At 43.4% G+C, this 22217-nt stretch overlaps 1 protein-coding gene across 1 annotated transcript; it reads right to left on the minus strand.

The window, feature by feature from the left end:
* Window positions 1–210: 210 nt before the first annotated feature.
* Window positions 211–20220, minus strand: LOC115121148 (3-hydroxy-3-methylglutaryl-coenzyme A reductase-like). The gene is made up of 19 exons (XM_029650180.2): window positions 20113–20220; window positions 19348–19549; window positions 19065–19176; window positions 18842–18929; window positions 13922–14006; window positions 13423–13635; window positions 13120–13239; window positions 12840–13000; window positions 12249–12508; window positions 11913–12118; window positions 6506–6700; window positions 6206–6364; window positions 5944–6101; window positions 5581–5686; window positions 5164–5334; window positions 2291–2431; window positions 2027–2185; window positions 1797–1951; window positions 211–1621 (listed from the first exon to the last, which is right to left on the minus strand). The coding sequence occupies exons 2-19, from the start codon at window positions 19510–19512 to the stop codon at window positions 1567–1569; spliced, it is 2709 nt and encodes a 902-aa protein (XP_029506040.2). The 5' UTR covers window positions 19513–19549; window positions 20113–20220; the 3' UTR covers window positions 211–1566.
* Between the last annotated feature and the right edge of the window lie 1997 nt (window positions 20221–22217).

The raw sequence follows: 22217 nt of genomic DNA on the forward strand, positions 1-22217 counted from the left end.
AGGGTTTCCCAAGCGGTGCACATTGTTTTTGCCCTCGTACTACACAGCCGATTTAAATAAACTAATCAAGCTTTGAGAATTTGAATCAGCTGTGTAGTGTTAGGGCAAAAACCAAAATATGGGCCCCGAGGGCAGAGTTTGGGAAATGCTGCCATAAGGCCAAGCATCCCAACAAATCGATAGACCACTAGTGAGCTGCTTTACAACAAATAGCAAACATGAACTTTATTTATTGGAAAAGGTTGTCTCTTAAAAGCAGTTTATTGAAGGCGACTTGTATGGCTTTGTTTCATCCGTTATTCCCACATACATCTAAACACTCGCTGAAGCAATGCAACTTCAGTCCCAAACCTCAACTGTAGTGGTTTAGACACCATTTAAAGGCAGACTAATAGCGAAATTGAAATTTAAAAGGCAATGTTTCAACGCTGCATATGTCGGCTCAAATTTCAAGTTGTAATATACCTCGGATTTTCAGTGCTACGGATTGAATCAAGCCCAGAGACCGTTAAACCATTTCTTACACATTCCCAATTAAAAGGTACCTCAAAACACTGCAGTGTAAGGCATATATACTCAGACCAAGAACACTCAATCATACTGTACACTCACATTATAGCTAGCACCTTGGTTTGACATTTTAATCCAACATTATCGATAAAACAAATTCAACAAATTAAATAATACGTTAAAATCAGGAGGTATGGCAGGTTTAATTTGAAACGAAACGATCTACAGCAACACTAGGCTTGCCTCTCAACCAACTATTTGGCAACTTAGTGCAAAATATCTCACCCGTAGCAATGTTTTAACCAAAGATTTAGTCAGGAGATTTGGGTTGCATTCTGCCCAATCCTGCACAGATTACAGTATCATATTGCCCTGGCACTTCTCCAGATACTGTAAGAAGCTGATCATCGGCACATCCACTGAATGTGTGCCTCTAGAATGTACCCATTAAAAAAATATATATATATTGCTTCAGGGCATTTGATCACAACTAACCTGTTGTCCATGATATAGGGGGTTGTGTGGCTGTGTGCACACAGAGGTTAAAGGCCAAATCCTTCTTCAAATTAAATTCTCATTTCAATTTGGTCAGTCTGTCCACATAATTCCGGTGGCCATTTTAAAGACAATGGCACATTTGTGAATTTGCTAAAGTAAAAAAAATCATAATACAAAATCTTTTTTTTCCCCATTCAGACAATCCCACTGCACACACAGTGAATAAACAGAATAATCAGAGTCCTTTGAGTTCCATTCTGCACTGTGTATTAACCAAGTGACGAGTCAGATATCTCTGAGGTTAGCAGCAGACAGAAGTACTTCTCCCCCAGTGTCCAGCCCAAACCACTCCTTTCCAAAACTGTTCCATTAGCAGTTTTATTTCTGTTGTAATAAATAAACAGCAGCCATCTTCTGGGTAGGAGGATGTATTGTTGCAGGCTGGATGCTCTGAGATGAAAGGAGCATGCTCACACTGGGCTAATCCTCCAGCTCCCAGAATTCACTGCAGGTCCTCTATCACTAGAAGGCTCATTGTGATTGGTTGTAATGTATCTGTCACGCAGCCTCCTCTGAGTGGGATTGAGCTATTTGTGGCACATTGGCTTCAGATCTGAGAGGGAAAAAGAAACATTGAAAGTAAAGCAGTCACCAATCTTTTCAGGAATAGTGTGAACAGAGTAGCATTCTCCCTTTTAGAAGAGGTCTCTGGAGTGTAGTTGTGAGCCATGAGGGTTAAGTGTAGTATACCTACTGTGAGTCGGGGGGTTATGGGTAGTGTAGTTTACCTGTTGTGGGTCATGTGACTCTGTACGAGGTGTCCGGCGGCGAGAGCGGACATCAGAGACAGTTCTCCTGCCAGGACGGTGGCACAGACCACGCTGGCCAACTGACGGGCATTATCCCCTGGACCAGTTAGACTGGCACCCTGCACACCCAGCATCTACAATGAACATGCATACAGGTTAATACTTACCCTTATTGGAGGGGTTAATACACACACACAAACACACTGTACCTGTAGACAGGATTGTTGTGGTGCCAGGTTGGTGCCCCCTCCTACAGTGCCCAGTTCTATAGAGGGCATGGTACAGCTGATATACAGGTCCTCTCTTTCAGGACCCACTTGCTCCATCAGAGTTATACAGTTACTACTGCCCACTGTCTGGGCTGGGTCCTAGAGAGAGAGAGAGGGGAGGGAGATTATATAGGAAAAAATATATATTTTTATTGGTTTAGGTAAGACAGAATCTCAGAAGATCAGACTTTTCTTTTTAAGTACCTGTCCACAGGCAATGTAGATGGCAGCTACGATGTTAGCAGCGTGAGCATTGAAGCCTCCTATACTACCAGCCATGGCTGAGCCCACTAGATTCTTATTGATGTTCAACTCTACTAGGGCAGTAGTACTGGTCTTTAGGACCTGGAGAGACAGAGAGCATCATCTCAAAACAAAGGAAGGGGGAAAATCACTGTAGTGTCTAAAATGTTCAGTTCTTCCAAGTCAGTATGTACCTTGTCTCAACGTACAGACGTGCTCAAATGTGTTGGTACCTTACAGCTCATTGAAATAATGATTCATTCCTCCTGAAGAGTGATGGAATTAGATACATGTATTATACATGTATACTTGCATGCATTTGGTATGTCATAGAATAAAGCAAAGAAGCTGTGAAAAGAGATGAATTATTGCTTATTCTAAAATGCCACGGACACATTTATTGGTACCCCTTAGAAAAGATAAATAATTAAATTATAGTGATATCAAACTAATTCGTTTCTTTAATTAGAATCACATGTCTCCAATCTTGTAATCAGTGATTCAGCCTATTTAAATGGAGAAAAGTAGTCACTGTGCTGTTTGGTATCATTGTGGTCACCACACTGAACATGGACCAGAGTAAAGCGGTCACTGTGCTGTTTGGTATCATTGTGGTCACCCCACTGAACATGGACCAGAGTAAAGTAGTCACTGTGCTGTTTGGTATCATTGTGGTCACCCCACTGAACATGGACCAGAGTAAAGTAGTCACTGTGCTGTTTGGTATCATTGTGGTCACCACACTGAACATGGACCAGAGTAAAGTAGTCCCTGTGCTGTTTGGTATCATTGTGGTCACCACACTGAACATGGACCAGAGTAAAGTAGTCACTGTGCTGTTTGGTATCATTGTGGTCACCACACTGAACATGGACCAGAGTAAAGTAGTCACTGTGCTGTTTGGTATCATTGTGGTCACCACACTGAACATGGACCAGAGTAAAGTAGTCACTGTGCTGTTTGGTATCATTGTGTGCACCACACTGAACATGGACCAGAGTAAAGTAGTCACTGTGCTGTTTGGTATCATTGTGGTCACCACACTGAACATGGACCAGAGTAAAGCGGTCACTGTGCTGTTTGGTATCATTGTGGTCACCACACTGAACATGGACCAGAGTAAAGTAATCACTGTGCTGTTTGGTATCATTGTGGTCACCACACTGAACATGGACCAGAGTAAAGTAGTCACTGTGCTGTTTGGTATCATTGTGGTCACCACACTGAACATGGACCAGAGTAAAGTAATCACTGTGCTGTTTGGTATCATTGTGGTCACCACACTGAACATGGACCAGAGTAAAGCGGTCACTGTGCTGTTTGGTATCATTGTGGTCACCACACTGAACATGGACCAGAGTAAAGTGGTCACTGTGCTGTTTGGTATCATTGTGGTCACCACACTGAACATGGACCAGAGTAAAGTAGTCACTGTGCTGTTTGGTATCATTGTGGTCACCCCACTGAACATGGACCAGAGTAAAGTAGTCACTGTGCTGTTTGGTATCATTGTGGTCACCACACTGAACATGGACCAGAGTAAAGTAGTCACTGTGCTGTTTGGTATCATTGTGGTCACCACACTGAACATGGACCAGAGTAAAGTAGTCACTGTGCTGTTTGGTATCATTGTGTGCACCATACTGAACATGGACCAGACAAAGCAAAGGAGAGATTTGTCTGATGAGATCAGAAAGAAATAATAGACAAGCATGGTAAATGTAAAGGCTATAAGACCATCTCCAAGTAGCTTGATGTTCCTGTGACAACAATTGCAAATATTATTAAGAAGTTGTAGGTCCATGGAACTGTACCAAAGCTCCCTGGGCGCGGCCGCAAAGAAGGATAGTGCGAATGGTAGAAAAAGAACCAAGGATAACTGCCAAGGTGAAGGTACGTGAGTTTCTGATCGCACCATCCATCACTTTTTGAGTGAAATGGGCTCCATGGAAGAAGACCCAGGAGGACCACTTTTGGGAGAATGTCCTTTGGACAGATGAATCAAAACTGGAGCTTTTTGGCAAGTCACAATCTATGTTCACAGATGAAAAAATGAAGCCTTCAAATAAAATAACACATTACCTACAGTAAAACATGGAGGCTCGGTTATGTTTTGGGGCTGCGCCTGGCACAGGATGCCTTGAATCTGTGCAGGTCACAATGAAATCAAGACTATCATGTACTGCCCAGTGTCAGAAAGACTGTCATGGGTCCTCCAACGGGATAAATACCCAAAACACACAGCTAAAAGCACCCAAGAATGGATAAGAACCAAACATTGGACTATTCTAAAGTGGCCTATGAGTCCTTATCTGAATCCCATCGAACATCAATGGAAAGAGCCGAAACTTGCAGTCTGGAGAAGGCACCCATCAAACCTGAGATAGCTTGAACAGTTTGCTCAGGAGGAGTGGGCCAAACTACCTGTTAACAGGTGCAGAAGTCTCATTGAGAGCTACAGAAAACATTTGATTGCAGTGATTGCCTTTTAAGGTTGTGCAACCAAATATTAGGTTACGGGTCGCATCATTTTTATCCATGCCATTTTTGGCCATGCCATTTTATTATTTACAATATTATGTTGAATAATAAAATCAAAAGCAAAGTCAGATTTTTATTAAATATGGAATAAACAATGGTGGATGCCAATTACTTTTGTCAGTTTCAAGTTATTTGAAAGAATTGTGCATTCTTCATTTTTTTGTGGAGGGTACCAACAAATTTGAGCATGTGTGTGTGTGTCACCATTTGAGTATCTGTGTGTGTGGTTGTGTGTGTGTGTGTGTGTCTCCATTTGAGTATCTATGTGTGTGGTTGCTGTAGCTGTAACTTACCTCTCGGACCACCCTGGCGGGGACGGTGACCTCACACACAGCAGACTTTCCCCGGCCCAGGATCCAGTTCATGGCTGAAGGTTTCTTATCAGTGCAGTAGTTTCCGCTCACCGCTAGAACCTGGAGCTCAGGGAACTCCTGCTGGAGCCTGCTCACTGCCTGCTCTGTACCCTGCAGACACACAGAGACAGTTAATATGTGCTATTAGACACCAGAAACAGCATTCTTATTATTCTGTGAAGTCCATTCAATCACCAGTAAGTAAGTCCTCTGAAGAATGTAGCGTCTCTAAAATGGACACCTTTACTGCTCCACTGTATTACCTTTTAGAATGGTACACACACACACACACACACACACACACACACACACACACACACACACACACACACACACACACACAGAGCATAGTCTGACCTTAGAGAGCATGTTCATGCCCATGGCGTCTCCAGTGTGGGACTGGAAGCGGATGTAGAGGTTCCTCCCTGCTAGACCTACCAATAGCTTGTCCAGACGGGCAAACCTAACAGACAGAGGCAAATATGCAACTACTGTACAACAGAACAATACTATGTGACGGCCAATTTAAACTCCATCATTGAGATCTGAGTAGCTAGAAGTTGCCTCCAGTCACCGACCTAGGGTCAGTTATGTTCTATAAACCACATTAGGTGAGGTTACAGGTATGATTGGATAACCTGATCATTATTACATGACCCAACCTATATATTGATCTTTTTGACCCTGAGGTGACTGTGACCTTTAACCCTTGACCCTGACCTGCTGGTGTGGTCGAAGGCATCCTTGATGGTCCTGAAGCCCTCTGTGGTCTCCAGCCAGGTCTTGACCTCTACAGCCCGGCACGCTGAGGGCAGCCGTACAACAGGACCCCGCGTCATACCGTCAGCTAGCACCCTGCTGCTGCAACCGCCACTCAACTGGAGAGAGAAAGGAAGGTTAGAGGAGACAAAGAGTTAACCCACGCTAGACATATACTCTACACTCAGAGTTAAACTACAATAGACGTATACTTTACACTCACAGCGATGGCCCGGCATCCTCTGTTTGTGCTGGCCACAAGGCAGCCTTCCGTCGTTGCCATGGGAACATGGAACTGCTTCCCATCCAATAGGAGAGGGCCAGCAACTCCCACCGGCACGGGCATGTAGCCAATGACGTTCTCACAGCAGGTGCCCATCACCTGATAAGAGAGGAAGACATGGGATGGGTGAGGGCAGGACCACAATAGACCTTACTGGGTTGATTTCAGACCAACCTTACTTCAACTGTCTGTTTCAGTAAACTGGATTAGTGGCAGTTGTAGTCCCTATGAGTAGGCTACCTTAGTGTAGTCATAGTCCTTGTAAGGAAGACAGGCCAAGGCAGAGGGTGATGGTAGTTTGGATGATAGCATCTCTCTCCGGATGACAACGCCCCTCTCTGGTGTTTCCATGACAGCCTCCAGCTTATAGGTCAGGATGTTTCGTGATGTCACCAGCTCCATCACCTCGGCATTGCTAAGAAAACGAGCGCCCAACTGGAAAGAGGCATAGTCAGAGAGCCATAAATACATATCAATATTAACACATGCAGTGCCTTCAGAAAGTATTCAATTGAGAAAAGCTGAAATGTATTGTTATGGCAAGCCTAAGTCAGCTCAGGAGTAAAAATGTGCAAAAAAATCTAATCAAATTGTATTGGTCACATACACATGGTTAGCAGATGTTAATGCGAGTGCAGCGAAATGCTTGTGCTTCTAGTTCCAACAGCGCAATAATATCTAACAATTTCCCAACTACCTAATACACACAAATCTAAAGGAGTGAATGAGAATATGTCCATATAAATATATGGATGGATGAGTGATGGCCGAGCAGCATAGGCAAGGTACAATTGATTGTATAAAATACAGTTTATACACATATATACACATAAGATATGTAAACATTATTAAATTGGCATTATTTAAAGTGACTAGTGATCAATTTATTAGTGTCCAGGTGTCCAGTGATTGGGTCTCAATGGAGGCAGCAGCCTCTCAGACTTAGTGATTGCTGTTTAGCAGTCTGATGGCCTTGAAATAGAAGCTGTTTTTTCAGTCTCTCAATCCCAGCTTTGATGCACCTGTACTGGCCTCGCCTTCTGGATGGTAGCGGTGTGAACATTTTACCCTTTGCATATTTACTGACCCATATTTACTGACCCAATGTTAGTATGTGTTTCAGTATAGGGACTATTTGGCACACAACACAAGAACAGGTCTGTTTCATATATGATCATGTTTTACATGAACAAAAATAGGCTGCTGTCCCAAGTAGGGGATCATCACTCACCTTTTGTGTGCTCATGTTTATTTATTTATTTAACCTTTATTTTCAAGGTCCCATTGAGACCAAGGTCTATTTTGCAAGGGAGCCCTGTATCTTACCATTAAACAACAAATTACACATAGAAAATACACCAGAAAATGATTGAATATGTCCGTAAACACATCAGCCAGCTGGGTTTGCGCATGCTCAGAGGACGCGGCTAGGGATGCCGTCTGGGTTAGCAGCCTTGCTGCTGACGGCCACGGGGAAGGAGAGGCGCAGTCCTTGTTATTGGGCCGCGACGGTGGCACTGTTTAGTTTGTCTGGAAGTGTGACGTCGGTGTCCGTGACGTAGCCGGTTTTCTTTTTGTAGTCCGTAATTTCCTGAAGACCCTGCCACATACGTCTCGTGTCTGAGCCGTTGAATTGAGACTCCACTTCGTCCCTGTACCGGCATTTCGCTTGTTTGATTGCCTTGTGGAGGGAATAACTACACTGTTTATATTCAGCCATATTCCCAGACCTCAGACCTCCATGGTTAAATGCGGTGGTTCACACTTTCAGTTTTGCGCAAATGCCGCCATCCATCCACAGGTTCTGGTTAGGGTAGGTTTTAATAGTCACAGCGGGTACATCATCTCCAATGCACTTCTTTATAAACTCACTCACTGAGTCAGCGTATAGATTGATGTTGTTATCGGAGGCTGGCCGGAATATATCCCAGTCCGCTTAATCAAAACAATCTTGAAGAGTGGATTCCAACTGGTCAGACCAGCGTTGAATGGTTCTAGTCACTGGTACATCGTGTTTGAGTTTCTGCCTATAAGATGGTAGGAGCAAGATAGCATCGTGGTCAGATTTGCCGAAGGGAGGGCAGTGGAGGGCTTTGTATGCATTGTCGAAGTTAGAGTAGCAGTGATTGAGTGTATTACACCTGCGCAATCAATATGCTGATAGAATTTAGGTAGCCTTGTTCTCAAATTTGCTTTGTTAAAATCACCAGCTACAATAAATGCAGCCTCGGGATATATGGTTTCCAGTTTACATGGAGTCCAGTGAAGTTCCTTGAGGGCCGTCTTGGTGTCTGCTTGAAGGGGAATGTACACCGCTGTGGCGATAACTGACGAGAATTATCTTGGGAGATAATATGGCCGGCATTTGATTGTAAGGAATTCTAGGTTGGGTGAGCAGAAGGACTTGAGTTCCTGTACGTTGTTATGAATACACCAAATTGTAGCCTGTACCCTGACGTCACTCACAGACAGTGAGCCTCCAGTGACCTTCCATCTGAAGGGGCGGGACGCCACCTTGTGGACTGGGAGAGATTGGAAATGGATGAAGAACCACCACTCTTGACAACAGTGTGTGTGAATGTGGAGAAGGGACACTTTTCATCAAACTCACATGCGGGAGACAACACTTTTGACATCCATGAACACTGTGGAACTTGAGTTGAAAAAAAGGTTTACCTAAAGTCTGACCCACAATGGGTCCCATGACCCCAGCGATAAGTGATGTAGCCCGATTGACAGTACTGTTGTCACAACGATCCTGGCTGGCACCCAGCACTGGACCACACGTATTAAAAATAGATCCAGGGGAAAAAAACATTATCATGGAGGTTACTGGCGACAGGTATTGGCTCTCCAGCTTTTTAGCACCTTGTAGCCTAGCTGGGAATAGGAAAGATGGCTCTCTGAAAACCTGACCCCTTCTGTGGTAACAGACGGGCGATTCGTAATCTAATCTTATTCCCAGGAATGAAAAGCGCTGAGCTGGAGAAAGACAGCTAATTTCTGTGTGTAGGATAATAGCATGGTCGTGTCCAACCCTGCTTGTTCCCTCGACTCCGCTACCAACCATCAATCGCCTACAGGTTCCATAACCTTATTCACTAGAGACCTCATTAGGGACTAGTGAGATACAGGCAGGAATCAGCAATGAATCCCAGTAATGAGCCATCTATGGGGAGGGGTGACCCGTTGTGGACAGAGAGTGAATCGCCCAATTTACTACTCCCACTCTGGGGAGATTGATATAACCCTTGAACCCTGTGAATACCATGGAACACGTGGTACCAGAGGGGCATTAAAACGTCTTGGCGCACCCATCCCGTTAGCGGGATCATTTCCGTCAACATCCGCTGAATTGCAGCGCGCCAAATTCAAATTAAATTACTAAAAATATTTAATTTTCATGAAATCACAAGTGCAATATAGCAAACACAGCTTAGCTTGTTGTTAATCCACCTGGCATGTCAGATTTCAAAAAAGCTTTACAGCAAAAGCTATCCAAGCGTTTATGTTAGGACATCTCTCTCAGCAGACAAAACATTACAAACAGCTAGCAGCAAAGTAGACTGTTTTTGTGACTTTCGTGACCAATCAAATGAATCGCTTACCTTTGATGATCTTCGGATGTTTGCACTCACGAGACTCCCAGTTACACAATAAATGTTCCTTTTGTTCGATAAAGATTATTTTTATATCCAAAAACCTCCATTTGGTTGGCGCGTTTTGTTCAGAAATCCACAGGCTCGTGCAAGTCATGACGGGCAGACAAAAATTCCAAATAGTATCCGTAAAGTATGTAGAAACATGTCAAACGTTTTTTCATAATCAACCTCAGGTTGTTTTTACAATAAATAATCGATAATATTTCAACCGGACCATAGCTTTTTCAATATGAGAGAGAGAGAAAATGTCTGCTCCAAGATGTTGCGCATTCAAAACTCTGCTGGCACCCAGCCACCCACTGACGCGATGTGATTGTTCTCGCTCATTTTTTAGAATAAAAGCCTGAAACTATGTCTGAAGACTGTTCACACCATGTGGAAGCCATAAGGAAATCTGGTTGATATCCCTTTAAAATGGAGGGAAGGCATGCAATGGAACAGAGGTTTCAAGAAAAACAGCACTTCCTGGTTGGATTTTCCTCAGGTTTTCGCCTGCAATATCAGTTCTGTTATACTCACAGACAATATTTTGACAGTTTTGGAAACTTTAGAGTGTTTTCTATCCTAATCTGACAATTATATGCATATTCTAGATTCTGGGCCTGAGAAATAGGCAGTTTCATTTGGGTACGTTTTTCATCCAAACATCAAAATACTGACCCTACACTCAACAGGTTAAACATGGACGAGCTTGCAACATACATTGTGCTTCTGTATAACCTGCATGAAGCCTGGGCACAGAGGGCTCCGGCAATGGCTGACGTAATACCCCATTTGCCGTAACAAGACGTAGGGGCACTGTCGTCACAGACATTTTTTGTAGAGCGGTGCAGCTGCTCGGAGGCTACTTCCTCATAGGAGTAGCATGCAAGCCCCCTCTCACTACTCCCTCCAACTCCAGGAATTGAGAATAGGAATGGGGTTGCCAAAGCGCTGGGGGGACACTAGTAAGCTTCATTCACAGGAAGTTATGCATGCTAGATGACGTTAGCCAGGAGGCTCTTTAGTCTAAGTTAGCCTCTTTGACGGCAGCACAGTCCGTTCAGAATAACCAAGCGACCGGGACGAAATCCTTCTGGGAAGAGAGGCAAGCGGTGCTTAACCAAGGCAGACACAGGCAGCAGGGCTATACCCACATAATTTGTTCACCCACTCGTTGAATAGCCTCACGTAACCAGCGAAAGAGTGCATAGGAGCCAGGAGACATTCGACCTGACCAACGACCTGAAACGTTGCCGCAACTCAGACAAAGTACAGGCACCCGGGAGAAGAAGTCACTATCAACAACACAAAGACCCCTAAAAAAAATCCTACACTATTGACAAGAGAACCTCCGCCGCGGACTAGTAGTGGAACAGTGCCAGCCGTCCCCTAGTCTCATACACAAAAAAATCAAGGGCATGCACCGAGCCGAGACATAAAAGACAACCATCACAGACATTGGGGTATGGTCGTGAACCTGGCTTATTAGCCTTTGTTGTTTCGGTCACGTTAGCCATCTTACTTATTGCTATAGCCAGGCAAATCGAAGAATAACTGATTGTTTGTGATTAGGAAACTTATGAGAACCATACAAACTTCAGCACACAATGTCCAGGGGGTGAGCAAGCTCTACCAATAATGGACAGTTTACGCAATGCAAAACAGTCTCGTGTTCCAATTGTTTGAATAGCGTTAAAAGCGGAATCATTTAAGGAATGAATCCGAGCCTCACGCTTATCACCTGTGGAAGAAGAGACTTCCAGCGAGGTGAAGATTTTATTGGCCTTGTCAGGCGTGATTGTAGATCCTTCAACCAAAGTCACGATAGTGCAACTCCCCATAGTATGTTGTACCGAAGTTGACTGACTGAAAAGGAACCGTGTTTAAGTAATTGTGAGCAAAGAATGGTAATATTTGAGTGGTTGTTCTGTGTTTTAATACAGTTGTGTTTAACATAGTATGGTGCTGGATCCTGAGCGCAGTTGTGTAAAGGGGAAGCTCACCTCAGGGTTTCTGAGGATGGACAGACACTGTTCCAGTGAGCGGGGCTGGGAGGGGGAGTTGGGGAGAGACGTAGTTGTGTCTGGAGTTGGGGTAAAGACAGGAGGTGGGGGACACACACTGTCCCCTAAACTCTGAGGGAGAGGTCCTTTCAGAGAGAAGGGACCGTTCTGCAACATTGAGGCCACCAGGGGTTGAATCACCTCAACTACAGAGAGAAAGAGAGTGAGTAAGAGAGAAAAAAAAGTAGAGGGGAGAAAGATAACAATGAGACCAACAAACTTATAACCAGAGGAATCTCAAAACAAATCAAGCACAATAACCTTGACTCAGCTTACCTCTTTCCTCTTTGGCCGCTATGTTAGAATCAGTTTTAGCCAAAGGGTTTGGGGTGCTGTTGGTTGTCGGGGATGTTTTAGCAGGTGCACGATCCCTCCTGCAGCAGTCCTCAGCCCCCTTATGGCTCAGTGCAGGGGTGGAGATAGAGGTGGAGATGGGGCTCTTTAGGGACAACTCTGTCTCAGCCGGCTCAAAGAAGACGTACTTCACAGCCAGCAGCAGAGCCAGACCCAGGGTTATCACCTGCTCCAGCTCCATACTAACGAGAGAAGAGAGAGCTGAAAAACTTTACAAGATTTTGCTTTCACAGATTCAGTTTCTTTTTTATTTATTTAACTAGGCAAGTCAGTTAAGAACAAATTCGTATTTTCAATGACGGCCTAGGAACAGTGAGTTAACTGCCTTTTTAACTTATCAGCTCGGGGATTGGATCTAGCAACCTTTCGGTTACTGGCCCAACGCTCTACCCACTAGGCTACCTGCCGCCCCAGTTGAGGCCGAGTCACCAAGAACAAAAGGGCAGAGGGAGAATGTTCTAGAAATAGTCCAGTCCACCACCCAGAGGTGGGAGATGTGATATAATGACTTACCTGGTGAGCGGTATCGGCCAGAGAGTGTAGTCTTGGTCCATCCTCTGGACTGTAGGCCCATCGAGAGCTAGACTACTGCTGGCGCCAACGACTGTCCGGTTCTGACCTGGCTGCTCTGACACCAGACGACTGTGGGCATGGACCAGAACCAGACCTAGAGACTACAGGAAGAGAACAGACCACATTCTTTATGCTGTTATTTCTCCATATGATCTTGACTGTCTGGGTTACGGTTGTTAACTAAGGGTTCGGGGTAGTGCTAAGGTTGGTCAATTTTTACCATGATTATTTTAACCCTCTGTGTAACAGGGTTTGGTTTGTTGTCCTCCTCTTCAGCCATAACACGGGCAAAGTGACTCAGCTGCCAGACGGGACGGCCCTCGCGGCTCTCCCTGGACAGCTACACACACACACACACGGAAAGAGGTGAGGAGATGTTACACACACATCTGAAAACACTCCCTTCACTTTCCAACTCTTATCTTAAAAACCAGAGAGAACAGACACACACACAAGCTCAAACGCAGAGACACACAATTTCAGACACACACCTCAGAATCTTTATTCCTGTGCCCATCCTTACCTCGAGGACCAGGGAGACGCAGGCAGGGAAGAAGGTCATGAAGACAAAGTAGTTGGCCAGGACAGACATGCAGCCGAAACAACACATCATCTCCAGCTGACGCACACCTGACATGGTGCCCACTCCAATGACCAGACACTCCACCAAGGCATCCAGGGTGAAGGTAGGACCCAGGATAGCCATGCCCTGAGAGATGTTCTCTCTCACCTCCTCCTATATAGAAAAACACACATATAGGTTAGGATTTCCCTTTACATAAACCACTAAATCCCATTGATTTAAAGAATCTCTGTTCCGCTGGTCAAGAGTGCAGCTCCGGCATAAATGTTAGTTCAGAAGTCTCACATCAGAAAAGCTATGATAATATTGAGTTACTCCAAAAATGCCAGTAGCCAGCCACTGTTTCTTGAGACAACAGCTGAGTCCCAATATTATTTCTTGGCATACATATATTAGTGTTTTATGTACTCTGTGGAAGGCACTGAGAGAGGTTGCTTACCTGTGAGTTGGAGCTAAGGGCAAACTTGGCCAGGGTACAGGCCTTGGATAGGTCAATGAGGAGCAGGAAGAATGGCAGAGCTTCACTGAGGAGAGAAAACACAGTTACATTTCATAAAGAAGTTCTGAATAACATGTAAGACAAGTTTAAGGACTGGGATTTGACTGTTCAAGTACTCCCTTTCCTTTTTTCAGAGTACTCAAAAAATAATAATAATCGGGCATTTTTAGAACAATGCCCGCACCGTGAAAAAAATGGGTGCGCATGTATCTATACTGAACAAAACTATAAACGCAACATGCAACAATTTAATTGATTTTACGGAGTTATTTCATTTGAGGAAGTCAGTCAATTTAATTAAATAGGCCCTAATCTATAGATTACACATGACTGGGAATAAAGACATGCATCGGTTGGTCACATACCTTTAAAAAAGGCCCTCAAAATGGGCATCAGGATCTTGTCATGTTACTTTTGGCATTCAAACTGAGATCGATAAAATGCAATTGTGTTCGTTATCTGTAGCTTATGCCTGCCCATACCATAACCCTATCACCACCAAATTTGCTAAAATTATGTTGGAGGCAGTTTATGGTAGAGACATTAATATTAAATTCTCTGGCAACAGCTCTGCTGGACATTCCTGCAGTCAACATGTCAATTGCATGCTCAATCAAACCTTGAGACATCTGTGGCATTATGTTTTGTGTCACAAAACTGCACATTTTAGAGTGGCCTGGTTATTGTCCCCAGCACAAGGTGCACCCGTGTAATGATCATGCCATTTAATCAGCTTCTTGATATGCCACACCTGTCAGGTGGATGGATTATCTTGGCAAAGGAGAAATGCTCACCAACAGGGATGTAAACAAATTTGTGAACAACATTTGAGAGAAATACACCTTCCTGGAATCTTTTATTTCAGCTCATGAATCATGGAGCCAGCACTTTACATGTTGCATTTATATTTTTGTTTAGTGTATATGCCAACAGTGCGCAATAATGGCTCATTTATAATAACCATTACAAATAAATCCTAATTGCCCAACAATATCAATAAAAACAAGTGCCATTTAAGATCAATTTACTGAAACCTTAAAATCAACTGGTTTTATTATATATTGTAAAACAATCTCCAAAAAGGTAGTAACCTCAGCAGTGGAGCTTTCTTATAGAAGCCTTTGGAATAGCCTTGTTTTGTTAATTTAGCAGACAAGACACGCTCATTTCCTGAGCACTTACCAGCCATGACACACCAATTTGATAGTAGGGATGCACGATTAAAAAACAATAATAAATAAAACATTTTTTTTAATAATCGGTGAACATATCGGAATCAGACGATATTTGCTAAAAATGCAAACATCGGTATCGGCCCATGTTTAGTTTAACGCCGATGTGCAAAACCGATGTCAAAGCTGACGTGAAAACCTGTATAACGTAGGTACATGCCGTAATGACGCCACGTAAAGTATTGCGCTACACGTGCAACACAGCATTCATAAGCTAGCCCACAAAGTCTGCTGTGTGGATCAAGCAGTCATTTGAAAGAGTAGGACATTTTCAGCGCGATAACTCAAAAGGCGAAATCCATTAAAGCCAATATAATGAAATTAATTGCCCGTGATGTTGGCTTTCGTCAACTGGTCGAGCACCAGTACACACTACCATGTGAGCTATTTTTCAATTGTTGCCCTACGGGAGTTACACAGTAATAGCGTCGCTGCTATTAGCTTCAAGACATACATACTATGGAACGCCGTTTGGGACTTTACATGTCAAAAAAGATTTGTTATAATGTGTTCGAACACAACTTCTGGGGAAGCTAGCTTTAGCTTGGTACCTAGCTAACACCAATACAACCAGCCTGAAAACAATGACCAGTAGAAACTGCACCAATTTTCATTATTCTTAGCAATGATTTAGGAATCCGTGTAAGTATTAGCTAGGTTGCCACTTCAGTTCATGAAAATAAATGGCTAGCCAGCTAATTAATCCTGTTGCCCAAAGCTAATGTTATAAGCATCCAGGTAACTTCATCTGGCTAGTGAGGCTCGACCGGAATTGGTTGTGTTGTGAAGCTTGCCACAATAAGGATGAGGCACAATAGAGGAATTTGCGGTTTGCCTTCAAAATAAAAGTGTAATTGACAGTAATGCAAATGAATACAAATAGCAGAATTATGCAATACATTTATTATGAAGGCTAACCGCAAAGTCCACTATTGTGGCTAATCCTTATTGTGGCTAGCTTCACATAGATGGGTCCGACCACAATTAATCAAATAAAAACTGTCTTATAAATTAGAGTTATTTTAAATGATGTTAGCTAGCTAACTACAGCTACTGAAACAGATGTTTTGCATCCATGAGATAGCAAGCTAGCTTATATATACACTGCTCAAAAAAATAAAGGGAACACTTAAACAACACAATGTAACTCCAAGTCAATCACACTTCTGTGAAATCAAACTGTCCACTTAGGAAACAACACTGATTGACAATAAATTTCACATGCTGTTGTGCAAATGGAATAGACAACAGGTGTAAATTATAGGCAATTAGCAAGACACCCCCAATAAAGGAGTGGTTCTGCAGGTGGTGACCACAGACCACTTCTCAGTTCCTATGCTTCCTGGCTGATGTTTTGGTCACTTTTGAATGCTGGCGGTGCTTTCACTCTAGTGGTAGCATGAGACGGAGTCTACAACCCACACAAGTGGCTCAGGTAGTGCAGCTCATCCAGGATGGTACATCAATGCGAGCTGTGGCAAGGTTTGCTGTGTCTGTCAGCATAGTGTCCAGAGCATGGAGGCGCTACCAGGAGACGGGCCAGTACATCAGGAGACGTGGAGGAGGCCGTAGGAGGGCAACAACCCAGTAGCAGGACCGCTACCTCCGCCTTTGTGCAAGGAGAAGGAGGAGCACTGCCAGAGCCCTGCAAAATGACCTCCAGCAGGCCACAAATGTGCATGTGTCTGCTCAAACGGTCAGAAACGGACTCCACGAGGGTGGTATTAGGGCCCGACGTCCACAGGTGGGGGTTGTGCTTACAGCCCAACACCGTGCAGGACGTTTGGCATTTGCCAGAGAACACCAAGATTGGCAAATTCGCCACTGGCGCCCTGTGCTCTTCACAGATGAAAGCAGGTTCACACTGAGCACGTAACAGACGTGACAGTCTGGAGACGCCGTGGACGCCGTGGACAACGTTCTGCTGCCTGCAACATCCTCCAGCATGACCGGTTTGGCGGTGGGTCAGTCATGGTGTGGGGTGGCATTTCCTTGGGGGGCCGCACAGCGCTCCATGTGCTCGCCAGAAGTAGCCTGACTGCCATTAGGTACCGAGATGAGATCCTCAGACCCCTTGTGAGACCATATGCTGGTGCGGTTGGCCCTGGATTCCTCCTAATGCAAGACAATGCTAGACCTCATGTGGCTGGAGTGTGTCAGCAGTTCCTGCAAGAGGAAGGCATTGATGCTATAGACTGGCCCACCCGTTCCCCAGACCTGAATCCAATTGAGCACATCATGTCTCGCTCAATCTACCAACGCCACGTTGCATCACAGACTGTCCAGGAGTTGGCGGATGCTTTAGTCCAGGTCTGTGAGGAGATCCCTCAGGAGACCATCCACCACCTCATCAGGAGCATGCCCAGGCATTGTAGGGAGGTCATACAGGCACGTGGAAGCCACACACACTACTGAGCCTCATTTTGACTTGTTTTAAGGACATTACATCAAAGTTGGATCAGAAACAGACTCCATGAGGGTGGTATTAGGGCCCAACGTCCACAGGTGGGGGTTGTGCTTACAGCCCAACACCATGCAGGACGTTTGTCATTTGCCAGAGACCACCAAGATTGGCACAGCCTGTAGTGTGGTTTTCCACTTTAATTTTGAGTGTGACTCCAAATCCAGAACTCCATGGGTTTATAAATTTGACTTCCATTGATAATTTGTGTGATTTTGTTGTCAGCACATTCAACTATGTAAAGAAAAAAGTATTTAATAAGAATATTTCATTCATTCAGATCTAGGATGTGTTATTTTAGTGTTCCCTTTATTTTTTTGAGCACGGCAGGTGCGCGAAACAACTTTACCAGCATCATAGCATACGTATCGATTAATCGTTGTGACATAACGTACAAGTGATAGTGTAATCAATGTGTAATCAATATCTAAAAAATTTATTAACTCGTTAAATTATTATGAAACGTGCAGTCATATTTAGGTCCTGATTGGTCAACAAGCTAATTTTTTACAAAAATAACAAATAACGTTTTCTACTGGTCATTGTTTTCTTTTTTGACACGCAAAGACCCAAACGGCATTCAATAGAAATCCAGGTTGAGAATGAAACGACTGAACAACAAAACAGCACAGCAAGTAAGTGAAAGAAATAGGTTTTGATTATATTTTACTAGTAATGGGAACATACGTAAATGCAAACAAAATCATGTTTTGGTCAGTGTGGTGTGTGTGTGTGTAACCTTTATTTAACTAGGCAAGTCAGTTAAGAAAAAAAATGTTATTTATAATGATGGCCTACCCTGGCCAAACCCGGACAACGCTGGGTCAATTGTGCACCGCCCTATGGGACTCCCAATCACGGCCAGATGTGATACAGCCTTGATTCGAACCAAGGACTGTAGTGACGCCTCTTGCACTGAGATACCGTGCCGTAGACCACTGAGTCCGTGTGGGTTAACTATTTAACTGTACTGGAATGCTTCTTTTGCAGAGGAAAATATCAGATATCGGCCAAAAATATATCATATTGGTGCATCACTATTTTATAGTAAAAAACATTATGTAATATAACTAAATAAAATAGACCAGAATATTGTGAAGTGTTGCGCATCTCAAATCTGGAAAAGTTATTCTCACGGTTAGGCGAGTCAAGTAAGAGGATGCTTACTTTAGGCCTGTCAACTCTTTCCCCAGGAAGTGAATGACCACGGTGCTGAAGACAAAGCTGGAGAATACTGTGAAGAGACCCGCTATACCTAGAGGCAACACAGAACAGACCATTACATATTAACAATCATAACATCCATCATCAGGTGGGTGTTAGTTACATGTGAATGTACACAAGACAATAGATGTTTATATTGTTACAGTTTTTGTGAAATGAGACTTACCAAGGATGTACTTGGAGCCCAGCTGGCGAAGGTACTGGAACTGAAAGTAGATGTACACGATGGCCATGCAGCGTGTCACCGTTAAAATGATTACATCACTGTTTAGGATTCTCTGTAGAAGGAGAAAGCATTCTATTTAATATTCTTTCCAAACATGACTGATGTCTTTGCTGTGGTGGTGTCACATCAGCTTTAAGATGCAACACTAATCTTGGTAGAATAGAATAAAATGTAATAACTGTTCTAGAGGGTCCACTTTCTATTGTGTGCCAGGCCAGCTCACCTCCTGTAGTTTGGGACAGCCATTACTCCAGCTGCAGATCTGGTCGCTAGTGGCCAGGTTGTTCATGGGCATGAGACAGACAGTCAGGGCAATGGTGCCCACAATCACCTCCCAGGGGTGAGACGCCACCATCAGGCCATGCAGCCTGAACACCCCATTCAACATGGTGGATACACACCGGGTTAACACCTGGCTGGGGTCACTGGGGAAGCACGGCGAAAAAGTAACATGGTCACTCACTCTCACACACACACACTGAGTGACTTACATTTTTAAAAAACGAACCCCCTAACCCTGTGTATTAACATGTTTCAAAACAAGACTGGCAGAAAGAACACACCCACCGCTTGGCTAACCTTAGCTTTATGAGTTATGACTAGGCAAGACTAATAACATAGCTAGCTAGCAAAGAAGATAACGTTAGCTACAGTAACTAGTAAACAATACAAATAGCAAACTCTAGCTAACTAGCTGTGACCACCATTACGTAGCTGTCAGCTGTAGCTGACATATCTCACTACATCGTTCATTAACTTGCGTATCTGACAGTATGGAAAGTTAACTACTAGTAGTTAGCAGCAGCATCGTTAGCTTGCTAATTTACTAGCTGTCACTTCCAGCCCAAGTCCAGTGTGACTGCGAATGTCTCGAATCACTCGAGATCAAGGTCATTTTATGCCACGCTATTATAAGATCAACCACTCACAACATAAAAGTAACTTGAACTTAATCGCTTACAAGTAAGAGCAACAACAAAAAAAGTACCTTCATTTAAGAGTCGTGTATGTCCAATTGATCCACAGGCACACGGCTAGTGGTCTGATGTAATCCGCTCACAAAAAATGGCGAAAGAGGAAATCGTCTGGTTACTGCGTCAAATGGTGGGCGTGGTTAAAACGTGGGGCCTTAGCTCAGAGTAGTGCCGCCTTCACATGTTGTCGGAACAAGGAAATGTCCGACTTGCTGAATCCATGAACGCGGCACGTATATAACCACAAACTGTTAGCAAGTCGGAAAGTTCCAACTAGCACATGAACGCAGCATAGGTCTGAAGATTTATGTAAATAAGGTCTTTACGTTTTTTATTTAAAAAGTTTTATAAACCTGTTTTCGGTTTGTCATTATGGGGTATTGTGTGTAGATCGATGAGGGAAAATGTATTTAATACATTCTACAATAAAGCTGTAACGTAACAAAATGTGGAAAAGGGAAGGTTAATACTTTCCGAATACAACGTAAATATTAACTGTTTTGTACCTTTGAATCAAAATGTCTCATGTTGAGCAGAGCATCCACCTAATGTTTTACAACCTCATATCATTGTGTGGTATTGATCATTTGCATGTTTTCTGGCAAGCTGATTGTCAAAGCCTGTGGCACAGACAAAAGTGAGAAGTTTTGCAAACATTTCTCCAGTCTGTCTTAATGTTACACCACTTGATCCCTGTTGGAGCTCTATTTGCTCTTATTATCAGATATAGGTCACCTGAAAATATTTTTAGGTGTGCTTGATTTAAATTGAAATTAGCAGTTTTGGGACCATTGTTTCCATTATACAGCTCAAATTATTGTTATTAGTCAAAGAAATTGAAGTTATGTCCATCATGAAGTTATGTTCGTCTCTTGTAATGGGAATGGATCCCTTTGTTTCCTGGCTTGAGCACCACTGGCACTGGTCCTAGCCATGTTGGACTCCAGAGTGGCGCAGCGGTCTAAGGAACTGCATCTCAGTGCTGGAGGCGTCACTACAGACCCCGGTTAAATTCCAGGCTGTATCACAACCGGCCAGTGGTGTAACGTACTTAAGTAAAAATACTTTAAAGTACTACTTGAGTAGTTTTTTGGTGTATCTGTACTTTACAATTCATATTTTTACTATTTTTACTTCACTATATTCCCAAAGAAAATAATGTACTTTTTACTCCATACATTTTCCCTGACACCCAAAAGTACTAGTTACAATTTGAATGTTTAGCAGTACAGGAAAAAGGTCCAATTCACACACTTATCAAGAGAATGTCTCTTGTCATCCCTACTGCTACTGATCTGGTGGACTCATTCAACATAAATGCTTCCTTTGTGAATTATGTCTGAGTGTTGTAGTTGCCCCTAGCTGTCAAAAAAAGGAAATTGCCTATAAGGAATTTGATTTTGATTTTACTCAAGTATGACAATTTAGTACTTTGTTCGCCACTGTACTTAAGTACATTTAAAATATGATACTGTTAGACTTTTACTCAAGTAGTATTGTACTGGGTTATTTTCACTCAAGTCATTTTATATTAAGGTATCTTTACTTTTACTCAAGTATAACAATTGAGTACTTTTTCCAACTCTGCAACCGGCCTGATTGGGAGTCCCATAGGGCGGCACACAATTGGCACAGCATCGTTAGGGTTTGGCCGGGGTAGGTGTCATTGTAAATAAGAATTCAGGATCGGTGTCCCGTCCACGGGACGGCTGAGCTAACATAGGTTAATGCGATTAGCATGAGGTTGTAAGTAACAAGAACATTTCCCAGGACAAAGACATATCTGATATTGGCAGAAAGCTTAAATTCTTGTTAAAAATATTATGCTAAAGCAAGTTAAGTGAAACATTGAACAATGTTGTGTGTTATGAGTGTGGGAGGCTACTACTCCTACTCAGTTTAGACTTTTTTGCCCCAAACTGCTGTAACACGGCACTGACGCAAACCGGCTGCACCCCAATAATTACCCAATCACGTGGTTTGAGCCTGACAACGACATCAAAGATATTTCTAACCTAAAATAGTATATTTCCAGGAGGTGCCAAGATGGCGTCTTGAACAGACACTTTTTTACCGAGCTCCGTACCAAACTTCAGAAAGATTGTGGGAAAAAAACTAG

This window comes from Oncorhynchus nerka, linkage group LG4, assembly GCF_034236695.1.
Source record: "Oncorhynchus nerka isolate Pitt River linkage group LG4, Oner_Uvic_2.0, whole genome shotgun sequence".
NCBI classification, from domain to species: domain Eukaryota; kingdom Metazoa; phylum Chordata; class Actinopteri; order Salmoniformes; family Salmonidae; genus Oncorhynchus; species Oncorhynchus nerka.